Source organism: Gastrolobium bilobum, unplaced genomic scaffold (genome assembly GCF_033153095.1).
Source record: "Gastrolobium bilobum isolate Gb01-03AN ecotype WA unplaced genomic scaffold, APGP_CSIRO_Gbil_v1 utg909, whole genome shotgun sequence".
Taxonomy (NCBI): Eukaryota; Viridiplantae; Streptophyta; class Magnoliopsida; order Fabales; family Fabaceae; genus Gastrolobium; species Gastrolobium bilobum.
In genome coordinates, this window is record NW_026895707.1 from 356,151 (window position 1) to 375,701 (window position 19,551).

Sequence of the window (19,551 nt, forward strand, 5' to 3'; positions counted from 1 at the left end):
GTTGATGGAAAAAGGCAAATGCTGGTTGTGTAGACGAATGGCCTTATCTAGTTGACTTAGTTTGCCCTGGGAATGCGTGGCTTCCCTTAAACGCATTCAATGCTACGGTTGGCTTTGCACCTTGCTTTTTTCGCCTATATCATATATATTGATGCAAAATCAAAGAGCCACCTACAAATACAATACAACCTTGGTAGCAGCTACATGGAAAACACAACAGTTATGGAGAAAGGAAATGGAGTTGAAGCTACAAGATCTGATGATGAGGAATTAGAAGGCAACGCCACCACTCTACGGATTGTGGAGACTTTCCTGCGCTTGCTTCCCATTGGTCTCTGTGTAACATCCCTTCTCATTATGCTTAAGAACTCTCAGGATAACGACTATGGCTCTATTGCCTACACAGATCTCGGTGCTTTCAGGTACCAATCAAGTGCTTCACACACACGTACAATTTCTTTCCTCTTTTTTCCCCACGTTTTTGTACTGGACAAAATCGAAACTAGATACATAAACATCACTCACTGGTTTTGAGCTGAGGTTGTCGTTTGTGAAGCAAGAATTTTGGGGCATGTGTTTGGATTTTTTATTTTTTTTTAGTAAAACTGTTTTGTAGAATAAATATGAAAATAAGTATTTTTTATGTTTTTTTTTTTTTTTTGTTTTGAAAGATAAAAATAAAAACAGAAAACAAAAATAACACAAACATATTCTCTAAAGTTGATTTAAAAAAAAAAAAAACAATTTTTAATTTTTTTTTCTGAAAATCAAAAACTGTTTTTAAAAATAGTTATCAAACATAGCCTTGGTTTTTGTACTATATTGACATAGTTTCGGCATTTTTTATTAAATATTAGTAACATCAGTAATTAGAAATGATGAGCCAAAATTCTTAGTTTAATTTGGTCTGTGGATTTTTGTATCTTGCTGCAGGTATTTGGTGCATGCCAATGGAATTTGTGCAGGGTATTCATTACTTTCAGCAGCCATTGTTGCCTTGCCCCGCGCTTCCACCATGCCTAGAGCTTGGACTTTCTTTTTGCTTGACCAGGTCATCTCACTCCCCCCTCTCCCTCCTAATTATGCATGAATGACAAGAGTGATTTATTACAAAAATAAATTGCTCCACCAACTAGGTTTGACACACCTGTTCAAACCTTTCGCGCGATATAAAAAAAAACGAAAAAAAGAAAAGAAAAGAAGCACTCCAATGGTTGTTAAACATTAATCTGAAATACTTATTAGTTATTACTACATATAAACCACCATGAATTAAGGGCATTTAGATTTTAGAATACCTGAGTTTTTTTTCATAGCATTACATGATTTTAATTAGTGCTATCTGTGAAACCGTGTGCGAGAGTGGGACCAATGTGAATCTGTGTAAAAGTATTAAATGATTTTTTTTTTTCCATAGCATTAAATGATTTTTCATTGTGTAGGTGCGTTTATTGTGGGCAACGGTATCTATGCAAGATTTTTTTTCTTTCTGAAATTAGCTTTATAATCTATGAACAAAAAATTACTCAAATGGTTCAATAATTAGCAGTTGATATAGATGCTATTAAGCATTGATAAAAAAAATTTATACAAATATTGTTAGTATAATTTGTCTTCTGAATAAGTCCAAGCATGAAAATACTGAAATTGAAAATGAGGATTATTCTCTCAAAAGAATATGAGGGGTTTTCTTCTTTAATTTTTTTTTTTTTACGAGAGATTAATATATACTATATTTTAATTCATTTTAATATAAATTAGTCTTTTGAAATGCAAATTTCCCTCTATAATTTTTGGATTTGGATAATTTCATGTGAAAAAATGATTATATTATTTGATCATAATCATTTTTTTCTCTCTTATCTCATTATTAACGAGTAGTTGTGATCAAATAACATGACTACATGACCACTTTTTCATGTGAGAATATACAATCCCATAATTTTTTAGTGTCGCTGGCTAGTTTGAATATCTATCATTAATTTTTAGATGTTAAAAGATAAAATTAACATTTAGGATAAATCTCAAAGTCAATAGGATTTTAAATTTAATTTTTATCTTTTAAAATTCAAAAAATGATAATATGAATATTCAAAAATAGTTATCGGTGGTATTAAAAACCACAGAGAAAAAAAAAGTACTATCTGTTATCAAAAAAAAAAAAAAAAAAAGGTACTATGAGAGATTCCTTCATAATTACTTATCGCCGCAAACCGTCTAGATGTTAGGTTATATTAAAATAAATTAAAGTGTAGCATATTTTCATTTAGAGAAAAAAGCATAATTTTTAAAATAAATGAATACGATGTATAATTTATGGATTTGATGTTTGTCATTTTAAATGATATAAATTATGTCATTTTAAGAGAGAGACAGACACAGGAAATGAAAATCATGGGAGAGAAAGTAGGTGTCTATCTCTCTCTTCAAATGACATAACTTTAACTTTACGTCATTTAAAATGACAAACACTTTTTCTGTAATTTAAACATCAGAAAAATATTTCTACAGTTAATGCAGATAAGTTATCTGCATTTACTTCCAAAACGACGTCGTTTTGGGATTGAAAAATTATAATTATAAAGACTATAATAACCTGAGATAAATTAAAATTATAAAAATATCATGATTTTCGCCCCAAAACGACATACTTACTGCATACAACTGCAGAAAAAATAACCCTCCAAACATATTTCAAAAGAGAAGAATATACTTTATCAAAAAATAACATCTCTGTATATTTTGGATTTCTATTTAGTAATATGAAGTATAGTTGAGTTAAGAACAACCCTGAATCTGGGATGGGGGTAGCTCTTCCTGACCTTAAACTTTTATGATAAAAGAAATAAAGTGTTAAGACAATGGAATAAATTTTCAATATCATGACAACTTGAAGAATTGAATATTTTTCCATTTGTGTTCCTAGGTGCTAACCTACATAATCCTGGCTGCTGGAGCTGTGTCAACGGAGGTGCTGTACCTGGCCGACAGGGGAAACACCGCAACAATGTGGAGCTCAGCTTGTGGGTCTTTTGGTCCATTTTGTCACAAGGTCACTGCATCAATAGCTATCACTTTTGTCGCAGTGGTTTGCTATATCGTGCTTTCCCTCATTTCCTCCTACAATCTATTCAGCAAGTTTGATGCACCAGCCAGCAACCCCACTAAGAACATTAATATTGCTGCTTTCCATGGCTGATCCTAAACTTCATGCTTTGTGATAGGGTACGTTTTATGCTAGAGGATAACAACATTCCCATGCTTGGCTTTTATTTTCTTCTATTGAATCTCAAAAATAAGACACTCATGTTTGCTCTGCGAAGCACAATCTTGAAGTGCTTATAAACTAAATAACTTCAGCCGTATGTTTTTGAAGTGTCCAAAGTGCAACGCTCTATACTAAATTTTTCATAAAAGAGAAATAAACAAGATTAGGCCTTCGCGTTCATAATTTCGTAAGTGCAATGCTCTATGCAAATTTTTTCCCGAGTGCAGGATCATTCATTATTACTCAATAATTTAGGCCTTCTCCATGTAAACTTTCAGAGTTTGGTGAACGATCTGAATTTACAATAAAAAGACATTGATAAAGTAAGAGAAAAACCAAGTTTGTAGGTAGCAGTAGCAGTAATCTTTATGGTGCAAAGCAGAAGAGTTGTCGAATTTCATGACAGATTGTAACGAATACAGTAGCAGTAATCTTGTTCATTTTGGTATGTCATAGGAAATACGAACCATAGTTCCACATTAAATTAAGAGTAGAGCCAGAGGATGATTTAGTATTTATTGCATATCTTGTTGAGCATGAGTCACAAGACAGGTATGAGTGCTCCACATTTCAATCCAAGTTGCCCTTGTTGAGAAACACAGCCCAATAAGAGAGTTCAACATCCTAAATCCACCCACTATATCAAACCAGAAATAGAGCAATAAAAGACGTTTGGTAGATAAGATATTTTTTTTATCAGGTAAATATAATAATATGGAAGGAAAATGAGTTTGGTAGGAAAGTTAAACAAAAAACTGTTTGGTTGGCTAAATTTTTACAAAGAAAATTGAGTTAAATATTATGAGTCTTTATTTAGTTGAGGGTGAAATAATGATAGGTAAATATGTTGAAATACCGAAAACAACCCCTAATTTAATTTTTGAATCTGTATACTTGACCAAGGGTAATATGGTAACACGTTCATTCACCTTTTTGGGGCCGCCCAGCATTTTCAAGGAATACCACACTCGGTCAAATTCTACATGATTTTCCTTTCGTTTTTCACTTGCTTGTCAAAGGAAGGGGAAAAGAGAAGCATGACACAATTTTTGGATTCTATCTACCAAACAAAGGAATCGTTGAATGCCAGTTACATTTGGATGGGGAACCAAATCAAAAGTCTGAACCAAACACCACCTAATAGATCCAGCTATCTGATTGAAGAATAGCCAGGACCACAAAAATCAGTAATCCATATTCAAACCCCCTGGCAGAAAATCAAAGGCTATTGAGAAAATCAAACACAAAACACACTTGAAAGTTGAAACTACATTATTCATTCCAAATCCTTTGGCCTACGTTATTTAATAATTCAACAAACGCTACATTATCCAAAAGGGTAGGACAAAAGAAAAATTACAGTAACAACCATATCAGGGGCTAGCAGGCTGATTGAGAAGAGTCCATCCAAATGAAAGTGTGCACAGCATGAGACCCAGCAGCGCCAGAAAAAAAAATTTCCTGCGAGCATATTGATTAATTTACACATTAATGGTTTTAGACCAATCAAACAATTATGGTTAATTATATATTTCAACCACTTGATGATTCATACGGTCCTTTTTCCTAAAGATTTTTTTTTTTTTTTTTTAAATTAAACTCGTTATTCTCTTTCTAAAGTCTGAACAAGAAGAAGAGAGAGAGAAAAGCAAAACAAAGAGAAGAGAACAAACCCGATCGTGAGACGGTTCTTGGGTTCTCCCGTTGCATAGCCTGTGAAGTAGAAATATCTAGCCACGGTGTAAAGTATTCCAAGGGCAGCACAAATGGAGGGGTGCCGCAGCCCTCCCAAAATCATCAGCATGAAGAAGATGGGCATCGTTTCAAGAGAGTTTTGGTGCCCTCTCTGCACTCACCAAAACACACACCCAAGACATAGATCAACCAATAAGCAAAAACACTCCGTTCATTAACTAATCCACGAGAAACAAAAACAGAAAAGATGAGAAGCCAGGAACTTTCAGGGCTGAGCTAGAGAGAGACAGACAGACAGACAGACCTGAATGCAGTTGAAGAGCTTGGCATCTTTGTTTTCGGATTCTGAAGCATAAAGGGTGGGATAAAATACCTTGTACCTGTGGAGAATTTCAACAAACACCTTGTTAACAAAATCCTCACTTAAATGCATACATGTATACAAAAAAATGGGGCCAAAACAAAAGCAATTATTACCTGTTGCGAGCTCTACCCACTTGACCGGCCATGTAGAAATTGAGGAAACAGTAGAGAACGAGAACGATGGCCACGAAGCCATACTCTTTTGGCAGCAATTCTATGAGTGCGGCCATTTTCGGTTGATGGGGGGTTGTGGTTTCGGAATGAATAAGGTAAAGATGAGAAAACGCAGTAATCAGTAATGGATTCGGTGTGTTGCAAGTTTTTGAAGCGATATATATATTCGGGACTCGGTTTGATTATTATTATTTTTTTAGGGAAAGAAATCAGTAAATGGTAAAATATTATCTTGTGGTTCTGTGCTTTCTCTCACGTGGTATCAATATAGGTTTTGACACGTGGGTTAATCCGCGACACGTCACGAAAATTTATGTTTGGGTTGACCCACAAAAAAATTCGTGTCGTGTTCGTGTTGGATAAAATGACATGTAAATAATTCTTGTCGTGTTCGTGTTGATGTATTCGTGTTCGTGGCGACCCGTATTTTTTTAAATTTTTTTTAATTTTGATCTATTTTTTTAATTTTTTTTGTCAATTACCGTTTTGACCCCTATTTTGCGTGTTATTCGTGTCGTGTCAGTGTTGAAGATTTTGACATGAATAAAAATTTGTGTCGTGTTAGTGTTGATGTATTCGTTGTCGTGTCAACCCATTTGACACCTCTATTCCTCCCCAAGGCAAAGTGTATATTCGTTTTAATGGAGAAGCATTGGATTTGGCTTGAGTGACTTGGTCCATAGAGGAAAAAACAGTTTTTTTTTTAAATAATAATTAAAGTGGTATTAACAAATATGTTGTTGTTTGAACTGTCGGAGTTCGTAAATACATCCCATACAGGTGAAATGTATCAATTTAGGGATCCTTATTAGTAACGAGACCAAAGTATTGTAAAAGCTTCCCATGATATAAGCCAAGTATACTGCAAGGGTGTGTGCGTGTGAGCACGGGCGGACCCAGTGGGGGGGGGCGAGGGAGGCCCCCGCCCCTATTTAAAATTTGAAATTTGATTTTTATAATATAAGTAGGAAAATGTGATGATGAAATTACCGTGTTATACACGTTTTTTCCTTCAAGGGGCGTTTGGTAGAGGAGAAATTTTTTTTTATCCGAGAATCACGATTTCCAGGAATATGATAGGAAGATGAGTTTTCTGGGAATGTTAGGAAAAAAGTGTTTGGTAGACTAAAATATTCCCAGAAATATTGGGTTAATTTTCTTAATGTTATGTTTAGTTGTATTAAATTTTCCCTTGCCATAGAAAATCTAGAATACCACCCCTGGATGGTATTTTCAAAAAAATTTACACACAAAATAAAATCTCGGGAAGATCAGATTTATGGGAAAATTTTAAAAAAATTGTACCAAACATTGGTAAATATGATTACCACTCTCAGTTTTCCTGAAATCCTAAAAAATGCCTCGTACCAAACGGCCCCTCAGTTCCCCATGTTTCTGCCCACACTCTTACCCATATTTTTCCTTGAGAACATCATATCATCCTCTCTCTCCTTTCCGTGTTCTGTCCATTACCAACCTCCTTCTTTAGCCTTTCGATCTTGGCTGTGTAAATTCGATTTTGGCTGTGTATTAAAAAAAAAATCCTAAAGCCAGGCAAAATCAAATTCCACCTTCCGAAGATCATTGCATGTATATATTGTCATAGACTATCTTTGATTATATACATTAAAAAAGAAATTATTTTGAATTTTAGCACGGATTCAGTTATATATGAGTTTAACAATATGAAAACACGTAGAGCAAGAGTAAGTGAAGTGATATTAATTTCTGTAATAAATTTTTTCCAATTTTTTATATATTAAATTTGTATTGTATTTCAAGTACTTTTATTTATGATATAGTATTTTTTATTTTCACCCCCTCTTATAAAAATTTCTGCGTCCGCCACTGGTGTGAGTGATTAGAATGCCTTCACAAATATGCAGAGTAACAACTCATGAGTTAAATAGATCTGAAGATGCTCATTCAATGTGAGAGATGGATATTTATAAAGGAAGTCTCTCTCCAAGCATAGGAGAGAAAATGTTGATGCCTAGCCTTATCCTGTTCTAGGAGATAAGACATGCAGATAAGTCACTTTATAATGTACAGTAGGTTATAGAGAATGGGAAAAACCTCGGTGACAAGCCTCTATAATTCATCATGGGTGCTCTCTAGAATGGAAGTGTTTAAAATCAATGATAAAGTGAAGGAGACGTTATAATAAGGAAGGACCCCTAGACTCAAATCTTTTATTGCTAAAAGTAATTTTTATTTTTTATTATATAATTATTGATGGTTTCTGTTGGCCTTGCTAATATTTATGCAAGAATTGTGCAAGTAAACGCAACCACAAGTAATATAGGATCTTTGAGTCCCAGTTATCATTCCCACAAGGATCTTGGCAATGTGAATTAATTGCAAAAATTATAAATGCTAAACTGATGAAAAATAAAAATTATCCACAAAAGGAACAAAAAAGAAAAATAACAAAAATGGAAAATATAAACTTCTTTTTGGATTTTTCTAAGTTACTTGTGAACTGTTGAATTATGTGTAAAGAAAATAAAGATTAAAAAAATTAAATTCAATCTAAAATTTCTTTTTGGCTTTCTGGAATATTCTGTATGTTGTTCATTTTAAAATGCATTGAAGAAAGAAAATTCTTGAAAGTTAAAATCAAAAACATCAAGAGATAAAAATAGGTGAAGAAAATATTAAAAAAAATCGGGTTGAGCTTTCGGTTTACCCTTCCCACAACAGTGAAAGAAATGCTAATTACATATATCTTAATTTTAATTCTTAGTTAACTGATCACTCTTGTTGATTTTAATCTCTTAAAATTATTTTATCCACAACCTTTATTCACACGTCTCTGTGCTAAATACAATGATGACTCTTGAATCACAAGTCCAAAGTTACATGGTAGGTTCCTTCATCTCTGAAGTGAATCCTCTTGAATAATCTATCATTCAAGTCCATGTGTTTAATGCATTTTTCAGAATCAGTCACCTCTCGATAACTTCTTCCTAATTAAACATCTAACATCAGACCTAAATGCAAAATGTTTGAATAACCAGCTTGGGATTAAACAACTGAGAATTAAAATTTACAAACAGTAATTAGCAAGCATTCAACACTGAGGTTCGGGTAACCTAGACCCAACCTTCAAAAGTTTAGCTCATACTCATGAGAGTTGAGCTACAAAAATAGCAAACGAAAATTAAAAAGGAATTACAACTCAATTGGAAAATTACTATGCAGGAGCTATAACCACAAAATAGCTCTGCTACAGTGCCATGAAACTAACAAAGAGAAAAATGTAAAGATGATAATCAAAACAGACCACAACGAAAAATAGAAAAGATGGAGAGAAAAAAGTTCCCTACAAAGCTTTGCTCTCCTCTTTTATAGCTGGTGCTTCCACATGCAGAGACGACTCATGCATTAGCTGGCACGTGGTACGCGCTCCTCCCAATCGTGTGATTCCCTTGCAAAGGCAGCAACCACACTCCAAAAACTGCTTCAACTAATAATCCTAACAAACTCCAGCTCACCTAATCAGTTATGGGTAGCGTTTGACATTTTCTTTTTAAAGGAAAATGGCTAGGGTCAGCTTTTTGGGTTGAATGCTCAGCTTAAGGGACAATGGGTGAAGGCTTAAGGCTCGATGGGTAAACAAAAATTATAGACCAGGTGTGTATTGGTGGGTCTGGATTTGGAGTAAGAAGTGTGAAATGGCAAGCTGTAATTGAGAGAGATGGTTAGGGTTCAAAGAGGATTAGAAGAAGAAGAATAGGACCTCAAATACGATGCCCTTATCTCACCCTTTTTCTTTTCATTTATGCTTTTTGCTTTCCCCCAAATTGTTGTATTCCAATATTGCCTTCCAGAGTGTTATTTTGGGCTGATTTCTGATTTGTAATTTAAGACCCATTTCAGCTCATCTTTTTCTTTATCTTGGGACATCAATTTTAACCTTGAATTGGTGGTGTCAAAAGAGAATCTATTACTTCAATATACCAACACATAAGCTTTAATGTAAATGAGGTTAAAATAACACAATGTGTTCTTTTTTTCTACATTTTACCGTCAGCAATTATGTGTTTTAAGTCACATTTTATGGACTTATAGTTCCCCTCTCATAAATTTTTTAATTATCAGTATATTTTTAATTTTTATCATATAAATAATTATAACAAAATACATTAATAATTTTTCCCTACTTACATAAATTTTTAGTACAATTTTTTAATAAAAAAGAGTAAATATCCTTTTTGGTGCTCGTCAAATTTTACGATACCCGCTTTAGTCCCAAGCAAATAAAAAGGCTATTTGTAGTCCCTAAGAAATTCAAAATGGACCCATTTAGTTGAAATCGTGGTCCATTACAAATTCAAAAAGACCCATATTAGTCCCTCAAAAGGACTAAAATGGATCCACTTTGAATTTCTTAGGGACCACAAATAGCCTTTTTATTTGCTAGGGACTAAAGCGGACATCGTAAAATTTGCTGAGGTTCGAAAATGATATTTACTCTAAAAAAAGAATCAATTGGCGACGACGGTGAAGTAAGATCCTAACAAGGAAATACCTATTATCACGCTGTGAAGCACGGACACGACCTTTTATTTGAAAATTGCGTGTCCGAGACTGACACGCTCCGACACGTTCTTATAAAGAAAATCGAATAATATAAATTTGAAGAATTTTTTTATTCTTCAAAAAGAAATAAAAAATTGGATTCGATGTTATTATAGAAATATATTCTATCTATAAGACATCTACTTTATATAGACATCTACTTTACTTTTAGTACAGTTTCTATTATGTTTTCGCATAAAGAATAAAATATCATCGGTGCTCTAACTGTGCCTACATTAATTAACACCCCTAAATATTTGAGTATTTGATTCAATTCAATGCAAATAGAAATTGAGTATATATATTTTTTTTCCCGGTTGTATCAATATTCTGACACGCGGTCAATATTTTTGGACACGTTGACTATCCCGACACGCGATTTTGACCGTATCCGACACGGTCAAAGGATAGAAACGTAAATTTTTTGAAATTTTTATAAATCAAAATAATTCTAAAATAAAATAAAAAAATAAATTGTAAGAAAGAGGAAGAATGAAGAAGAACGCCAACGACGATGAATGTGGTGACTCGGTTGCTGACTCGTCGGCCATGAAGAAATGCCCTTTAAATCGGTCTGGTGGTTCGTCTATGCCGGGATCTCATGTTTCATTGTCGTCTTCGCCGGAATCATGTTCAGGGTTGGATTGTAAAGAAGTGATAATGAAAAGGGAGGAAAAAAATGGGTTACTTTGGAGGCGAAGAAGAAGAAGGAAAATCATGATGCTGTGAGAGATGACTGTTGATGATGATGCTTTCACGGATGAGTGTTGATAATAAAAATCTGAGTTATGTGGTTGTCTCATTCTTAACCACTTGTTTTTTAACCCTGGTTCTAATCCATGGTTAAATTCTTGACCGACTTGATGTTAGATGTGACTAATAAATATGCCTTCAATTGGCCTCACCACGTTTCTATTGTGACTCTGCTTAGAAGATCATACTTTTTATTTAAAGTGAAAATAATAATGAGTTATAGACTATATATTATAGCAATTGTTGAGTTGTAGATTGTAGAAATTAATTATATAATTTTAAATAGAATACACATAATAATTTATAGTATGAGACATTTATTATCACAACCCACCTCTACTCTTACAAAAATAATACTAGTTTCTTATGATCAGTTTGTTATATGTATTAAGTATAAAATTTTTATATATATTAAAAATATTATTTAATATCAAAATGTGTCCTAACGTGTCGAAATTTAACATTTTTTAGAATTAACGTGTCGGAGTGTCGTGTTGTGTCATGTGTCGGTGCATCATAGTTATCACGCACACCGTTAGTTGAACTTAAAAGTAGACTCATTTTTTCACCAAAAAAAAAAAAGTAGACTCATTAAAACCACTAAGATATGTTATTTGGATAAATTGTATTAGGCTATGAATTCAATTTTCATTCGTATCAAAAAAAAATAAAAAATAGACACATTAGGGGATTGGATCTAATCCAATTTTGGTTTTGGGCGTGACCCAAAGCCTTGTTAATCTCCAAATTAAGTTTTAGGGTTGTTCTAACAAATAAGGTTCGAATGGTTGCCTTTCAACCAAAAGTGGCTTGGAAGGAAAGAGGAAAGCCCAAAGCATAGGGGTCCACCACTCTCATGTCGAACGTGTTCCTCAATCACGTGCTTCAGATCTTCATCTGTTTCAAATCCATATACATTTGTTTCTTTATTTATTTAATCATTGGTTGTTGTTGTTGTTGGAATCCAGGGAAAGGAAAAGAATACCAGAGAAAGTGATGTCACAAGGGACAGAAATGACACGACTCTCGCCGCCGACATACTTGAGGAGGCCAAGAACCTTTCCGCCGTGGCTGCACAGGTACTTGACTTTATTCTTGGGCGACTCATCCCCCATTGTTTATTGTATCGTATCAGTCAAAATGAATTCAAAGAGTGATTTTGGGATGAAAAAGGAAGGATATCAAATCAGAGGATGAATTTGCTTTACTAGTTTGGGTCATGCAGGTAGCAGTAGCATTAATCTTTATGGTGCAAAGCAGAAGAGTTGTCAAATTTCATGACATATTGTAACTAATACAGTAGCCCACACTGCATCCGCATGATAAGAAGTAATATGTTTCCTTCTCATGTCCAAACAGGAACCAAATGTTTTTATTCTTGTTCATTATGGTATGTCACAGGAAATACAAACCAACTCTTACGAACAAAATAAATAAAAATTAACGAAGCCTGACCTCAAATGACTTTACTGAATAAGCTTAACCTCTTGCATAAGTGTCTTTTGGAATAACTTTTTTAATCTGATAATTTTCATTCTAATATTTAATTTTAATATGATAATTCAAAAAATAATAAAATAACATAAATAAAACCTTAACATAATTCCACATCAAATTAAGAGTAGAGTCAGAGGATGATTTAGTATTTATTGCATATCTTGTTGATCAAGAGTCACAAGACAGGTATGAGTGCTCCCCATTTCAATCCAACTTGCCCCAGTTGGGAAACAGAGCCCAATAAGAGAATTTAAAACCCAAAATCCACCCACTTTATAAAACCAGAAACAGAGGAATGATAGATCTAGCTATCTGATTGAAGAATACTAGAATAGGCAAAAACAGTAATCCATATTCAAACCCCCTGGCAGAAACTCCAAACTTGACCTTATTGTAATACAAAGGCTATTGAGAAAATCAAACACAAAACAAAACACACTTGAAAGTTGAAACTACATTATTCATTCCAAATCCTTTGGCCTACGTTGTTTAATAATTCAACAAACGCTACATGATCAAGAGGGTAGGACAAAAGAAAAGTTACAGTAACAACCAAATCAGGGGCTAGCAGGCTGATTGAGAAGAGTCCATCCAAATGAAAGTGTGCACAGCATGAGACCCAGCAGCGCCAGAAAAAAAGATCTCCTGCGAGCATATTGATTAATTTACACATTAATGGTTTTAGAAAAATCAAACTATTATGGTTGATTATATATTTTAAACACTTGATAATTCATATGGTCTTTTTTTTCTTATGATTTTTTTTTTTTAATTGAACTTGTTATTCTCTTTCTAAAGTCTAAACAAGAGAGAGAGAGCAAACCCCATCGTGAGACGGTTCTTGGGTTCGCCCGTTGCATAGCCTGTGAAGTAGAAATATCTAGCGACGGTGCAAAGTATTCCAAGGGCAGCACAAATGGAGGGGTGCTTCAGCCCTCCCAAAATCATCAGCATGAAGAAGATGGGCATCGTTTCAAGAGAGTTTTGGTGCCCTCTCTGCACTCACCAAAACACACACACACAAGACATAGACCAACCAATAAACAAAAACACTCCGTTCATTAACTAATCCACGAGAAAGAAAAACAGAAACGATGAAAAGCCAGGAACTTTCAGGGCTGAGCTATAGAGAGAGACCTGAATGCAGTTGAAGAGCTTGGCATCTTTGTTTTCGGATTCTGAAGCATAAAGGGTGGGATAATACACCTTGTACCTGTGGATATTTTTCAACAAACACCTTGTTAACAAAATCATCACTTAAATGCACACATGTATAAATAAAAAAATGGGACCGAAACAAAAGCAATTACTTGTTGCGAGCTCTACCCACTTGACCGGCCATGTAGAAATTGAGGAAACAGTAGAGAACGAGAACGATGGCCACAAAGCCATACTCTTTTGGCAGCAATTCTATGAGTACGGCCATTTTCGGTTGATGGGGTTGTGATTTCTGAATGAATCAGATAAAGCTTAATGGGTTCGGTTCGGTGTGTTGCAAGTTTTCGAAGCGATATATAATATGGGCTCAATGGCTTCGGAATTCAGTTTGATTATTATTTTTTTAAAATATTATCGTTATGTCCTGCTTTTAAGCTTCTTGTCCAAGGCAAAGTTATATATGTTTTAAATTTTTAATCGAGAAGCGTTGACTTTGGTTTAAGTGACTTGGTCCATAGAGGATTAAACATTTTTAAAATAAATAATAATAATAATAATAATAATAAAGTGGTATTCACAAATCCTGATTGATTCGCAGTCGCAGATATTTAGGTAGTGTTTGGTTGATGGTTTATTTTGGGTTGATGGAAAAATGATATTGGAAAATATCACGTTTGGTTCAGATTTTTTCAAAAAATACCAGGCAAATAGGATAGATGGGAAAATGATTTTTGTGTTGATTTTTGGATGAAATTCACTGTTACAGAATACCACTTGAGATGTGATATTTTGAAATAACTGGGGAAGTGAAAAAACAGGTACAAAGTTTCTCCCGAACATAGATTTTGCATATTTAAATAAATTTTTCTGGTAATTTTTGGGTCAACCAAATAAATTTTTTACATTTTCCTACCAAACTCATTTTCCAACTATTTCCTTATCAATTATATTTCCCTACTAAAAAAAATTTCTCCCCAAATAAACACTACCTTACTGTGTGCTGAGGATGGAAGTGCAGATGGGCTTATTTCACCATTTAATTCCCAATTTGGCTTTGCTGCATAACTGTTTATCAAACCGGTTTGGTTACTGTTGCCCCACCTCCCTTGCGGTATTATTAATATTTTCATTTTTCTACAAAAATATAATGGAACGATCCAATCGAATTATGCCAATGGTGAAATCTAGTTGGCCCAATTATTTTTTTCATTTTACTTTTTATAAAATACCTCCATCTTTATGTGTAATTTAGTTATTGAAAATTAATTTTTGTAATTATTAATTATTAATTATTAAAATAAGTAATTATTAATTTTATTAATTAGTATTTTGTATTTAAATTATTTACTATCAATTTTATTTATTATTTGTTATAACAATTAGTAATTAATTAATCAATATTAATATAGTAAATAATTATTACTATTCAATATTCATGACTATTTAATTACAAAATTATAACTTATGAATATAATTATTAATTATTAATCAACGATTACTAATTAATAAAATTAAAATTCAATAAATAAATTACAAATAACAAATTACTAGAATTGCTCTAACTAGTGATTTGTAATTTAGTTATTCAAAATTAATTTTAGTAATAGTAATTATTAATTAATACTTGTCTTAATTAGTTATTTGTAATTTACATAGTTAATATTAATTTTAATAATTATTATTTATAGTAAAAAATAATTTTTATACTATATTAATGACTATTATTATTATTATTCTGTAATTTTATCCGTAATTATTCCACACACAAAAAAGAGACTAATTATTCAATATTATAGTAAAAAGACAAAATACTGCCCAAAGTGGGTGGGCAACACTAATTACCCTTCGATAAATAATTCAACCACAAGGCCAAATTGGAAATTGAAGGGTGAAATCAAATTTTAAAGTCAATCAACCATCAATCAAACTATATATATATATATAAAATAACTAATAATTTTTACTGGTGTCAAATAAAAAATTTAACACCTCATCTTAGAGTTTTAGACAATGTTAGAAAAATTGGACCAATCCGGAAACCGGTGAACCGGTCATATAACTGGTCCAATTTTCATATGGGACTAGCCATGTTATAGAACCAGTGTGACCCGACCGATTTTCATAAAAATCGGTGACCCGATCGGTCACTGGCGGACCCAGGAAAAAAATTTATGTCTGCGCTGCCCCCAAAAATTTTATGTTGTAAAGAAAGTTTAAATCAACGCTTGAACCTGCTCATAATCTAGTTGCTTCCATAACAAGCTGTAGGCAATAGTTTGACCAATTATTTCTCTCCCCTAAATCTTACCAATCCTCCAAAACAAATATGAAAATATACTCCAGTACATCCATACATCATCATTCTATTTTATAGTGGTGAATAAAAAAGTCAAGAATACCTATACAGAAGGCAAGCAAAATCACAGTGAAGGCCTCGTCTCTAGATATTAACTTATTTGAGAATGTCAGACCTACAATCAATCCTCTCTTTTTATAAAAATGAAAAAAGAAACAAATGATGAAAAGAGCATGAGAATGGGTGCGTGACATGGAGAAAGAATAAGTTTTCTCTCTAATCAATTTGCGTTGCTACGCGTACGTTGCTAACTAATATAAGAATAAATATCATTTTTGGTCTCTAACAAAAAATTCGGTCCTCACTTTAGTCCATTATAAAAAAAAATTAGTCACCTAGTCTCTATGAAATTCAAAGTGGACCTATTTTGGTCTTTTTGAGGGACTAATGTAGGTCTTTTTAAAATTTATGAGGGACCACGATTTTAACTAAATTGATCTACTTTAAATTTTTTAGTGACCTCGAGATTATTTTTTTTTTTGTAAAGGACTAAAATGAGGATCATATTTTTTGTTAGGGACATAAAATGGTATTTACTCCTAATATATATATTGAACCAAGAGACAAATAAAAACCTGCAACCAAGAAAAGAAAAAAAAAAAACTGAAATCAAAAATTTTATGTCCGCACTTGCGGTGGGTCCGCCAGTGCGGTCGGTTCAACCGGTGGCCCGGCCCGGTCAATAAATAAAAAAACTAATTTATTTTCATAAATTAATGTCTTCTTTATTTTTACTCTCAAACTCAAATTGTTTGTATTCTTTTGAAATATTTGAGTGATTTGTAGCTTATTAACTTACATAGATTATGTACTTACAACACTAATATTATCTTGATTATGTAATATGCAGGGAATTTTGATTTGATTTATAGTCAGAGATATCGTTTACTGACCCTGAAACACTAGTATCACAAATATTATATATTTGAGTTGATCTTTTGTTGGACAATGATGTATAATTTATTATTTGCATATTAAAATATTTGAAATTGATATATTTTTTTTACAAGTATTTAAGTATATTTATAATTTTTAATATAAATTGTAGATTTATATATACTTACCGGGTCATGCTGTAGAACCAGAGACCCACTGGTTGAACCAATAACCTAGTACCTCGACCGGGCCAATAACCGGATCAGGTTTAATAACATTGATTTTAGATCAAGACTGGTAACGACATCAAGTGTTTATAAATTAGAGTCGTTAAATTAAGACAAAATCAACAATTTTCAAATAAGGTGTAAATTTATATATATATATATATATATATATATATATATATATATATAGGGAGGGTTATATTTACAAACTTTTTTATTTATAAATTCTTACAAACTATACTATCTTCTCCCGGGAGAACACTAGGTTACACTATGTTCCCAACTTATACTATGAGTCATTAGTAGGAGAAAATTTTTCTCCTTTAAAAAGAGAAAATATTTTCCCACACATATATATATATATATGACAATTTGCACAGATTTTATTTTAATAATTTTCTCACATACTTTGAAAAATCTTTTAAAATCCCAATAAAATTAAAATGCGATCATATTGAGATAAGATTGTATAGATTAATTTGTTATTCTTTTGTTTGTTAGCTGATATGAGTTGTTAGCTAATATTCTTGATAAGTGTAAATCTTTTGTATTATTTTTAGGATAGTTTAAATATTCTGATAAGATTTTAGTTAGGTTGTTTTGGTTTTCCTTTGTATCGTGGCTTTATTTAAACAAGCCTTTACCTGTTCAATCAATTAAGTCACACATTTCAAATATTCTTGTTATGGTATCAGAGCCAAAAGATCTAGGCCTTTCTTCTTCCTTGCTTTGCTAGCCAGAACCACGGCTGCTTCAAGCAAAAATTTCAAAATTACTGATCCCCGTTCTCCCTTTTACACTTATCCTTCCGATAATCCCGGAATTCTTCTTACTAGACGCGGTCATGCTGCCTCTTCTGCCCAAGCCGCGCACAACATCACCACCTAACCAGAAAATTCCACAACCGGTATTGCCTCTTTGCCGAGCCTTACACCGGAAGTGCTTCAACAATTGCTGGCTCTGGTTGATTCTTCTAAACAGTCATCTGACAAGCTTTCTGGTAACACGCATACTTCTATTTCATGGCTTATTGATAGTGGTGCATCCCAACACATGAATGGTAACATTGTTTTTTTATCTGATATTCGATCCATATCCCCTTGTACCGTGGGTTTGCCTAATCGAAATCGAACAACTGCAGTAAAGAGTGGCACTGTTTCATTAACTTCTTCATTAGTTCTAACTAATGTGCTATATGTTCCATCTCTCACCTGCAACCTGATTTCAGTCTCTCTTTTAATAAAGTCAAATACATGCTACGTAATTTTTACTGACAAAAATTGCATCTTACAGGACCAACACTTGAGGACAACGATTGGATGGGGTGATGCGCAGGAAGGGGTGTATGTCTTGAGGAATTCGTCAATTTTCACTAATGCAATACAAATTTCGGATTCTTCCTCTTTGTGGCATAGAAGACTTGGTCATCCTTCTCGACATTATCTTTCACTGCTTCCTTTTATTTCAAGCTCAAATAATGTTGGTTTTTGTGATGTATGTTCTAGAGCTAAACAGGCTCGTAGTCCATTTCCAATAAATAAAAAACGCAGCTTGCATGCCTTTGATTTATTTCACTGTGATCTCTGGGGTCCTTATGCTACTGTCTCCTTCACTGGTGATAAATATTTTTTGACTATTGTGGACGATTACAGTCGAAATGTGTGGGTATTTTTAATGCAAAATAAAGGAGAAACATATTCACATTTTCGATTTTTTCTTAACATGGTTTCCACTCAGTTTCAAACATCAGTAAAAAGCATTCAAACAGATAATGAAAGTGAATTTATGTCATCTATGATGCAAACTTTATTGGCAGATTTTGGTATTCTTCATAAGCAATCATGTACTTACACACCCTAACAAAATGGACGTGTGGAAAGAAAACATCGTCACATTCTTAATGTAGCTTGTGCACTACGATTTGATGGTAATCTACCTCTTCATTTTTGGAGTGATTGCATTCTCAACGCTGCTCATCTCATAAATTGAACTCCCACAAAACTTCTTGATGGAAAAACTCCTTTTGAAGCTCTTCATGGAAAAGCTCCATCATATGATCACTTGCGAGTTATTGGATGTCTATGTTATGCTACTGTAGTGCCTAAACCATCAGACAAATTTGCTGCTAGATTGAAATGCTGCATTCTCCTTGGTTATCCATTCAATAAGCTGGGTTGGAAGCTTTTTGATTTGGAATCAAATGAGGTATTTATTTCTCGCGATGTTAATTTTCATGAGGATAAATTTCCTTTTGCTCTACACAACAGGCTTTCTTTTTCTCAAACTGGTATACCGCATGCAAATCCGAAAATTTATGAACCACCATGTGTCAATTTACCCGAACCAGTTTCTAACGTGGTGAGTTCGACTTCAACAGCTTCCGACGTGGTGGTTGCATCTCCTGCAGCTTCTGACGCGGTGACTTCAGCTTCCGACGCGGTATTGGTATCCCCAACAGTTTGCGAAGCGGTGGATGTGCCTTCCTCTTCCGAGAATACTGATGCTAATTCTTCTCATTTGTCTCCTATTATTACCTCTCACGATAGGGGGAGCTCTCCATCTGCCATGTTGCTAGTGGTTGCACCGAATGCTTTCTAAAA

The 19,551-nt window shown here is 33.4% G+C and overlaps 3 protein-coding genes across 4 annotated transcripts; 1 reads left to right on the forward strand and 2 right to left on the reverse strand.

Annotated features, from left to right (window-relative positions):
• Nucleotides 1-3,453, forward strand: LOC133292997 (CASP-like protein 2A2). The gene is made up of 3 exons (XM_061491510.1): nucleotides 1-422; nucleotides 934-1,051; nucleotides 2,927-3,453. The coding sequence occupies exons 1-3, from the start codon at nucleotides 100-102 to the stop codon at nucleotides 3,197-3,199; spliced, it is 714 nt and encodes a 237-aa protein (XP_061347494.1). The 5' UTR covers nucleotides 1-99; the 3' UTR covers nucleotides 3,200-3,453.
• An 894-nt stretch (nucleotides 3,454-4,347) lies between these two features.
• On the reverse strand, nucleotides 4,348-5,641 carry LOC133293383 (uncharacterized). 2 transcript variants are annotated; one of them, XM_061491962.1, is made up of 4 exons: nucleotides 5,441-5,641; nucleotides 5,268-5,343; nucleotides 4,942-5,114; nucleotides 4,348-4,729 (listed from the first exon to the last, which is right to left on the reverse strand). In XM_061491962.1, the coding sequence occupies exons 1-4, from the start codon at nucleotides 5,554-5,556 to the stop codon at nucleotides 4,642-4,644; spliced, it is 453 nt and encodes a 150-aa protein (XP_061347946.1). In that variant the 5' UTR covers nucleotides 5,557-5,641; the 3' UTR covers nucleotides 4,348-4,641. The 2 variants fall into 2 exon arrangements, with proteins under 2 accessions (XP_061347946.1, XP_061347942.1); XM_061491958.1 differs by having other exon boundaries at nucleotides 5,268-5,385.
• A 6,881-nt stretch (nucleotides 5,642-12,522) lies between these two features.
• Nucleotides 12,523-13,846, reverse strand: LOC133293328 (uncharacterized). The gene is made up of 4 exons (XM_061491877.1): nucleotides 13,645-13,846; nucleotides 13,472-13,547; nucleotides 13,158-13,330; nucleotides 12,523-12,979 (listed from the first exon to the last, which is right to left on the reverse strand). The coding sequence occupies exons 1-4, from the start codon at nucleotides 13,758-13,760 to the stop codon at nucleotides 12,892-12,894; spliced, it is 453 nt and encodes a 150-aa protein (XP_061347861.1). The 5' UTR covers nucleotides 13,761-13,846; the 3' UTR covers nucleotides 12,523-12,891.
• Between the last annotated feature and the right edge of the window lie 5,705 nt (nucleotides 13,847-19,551).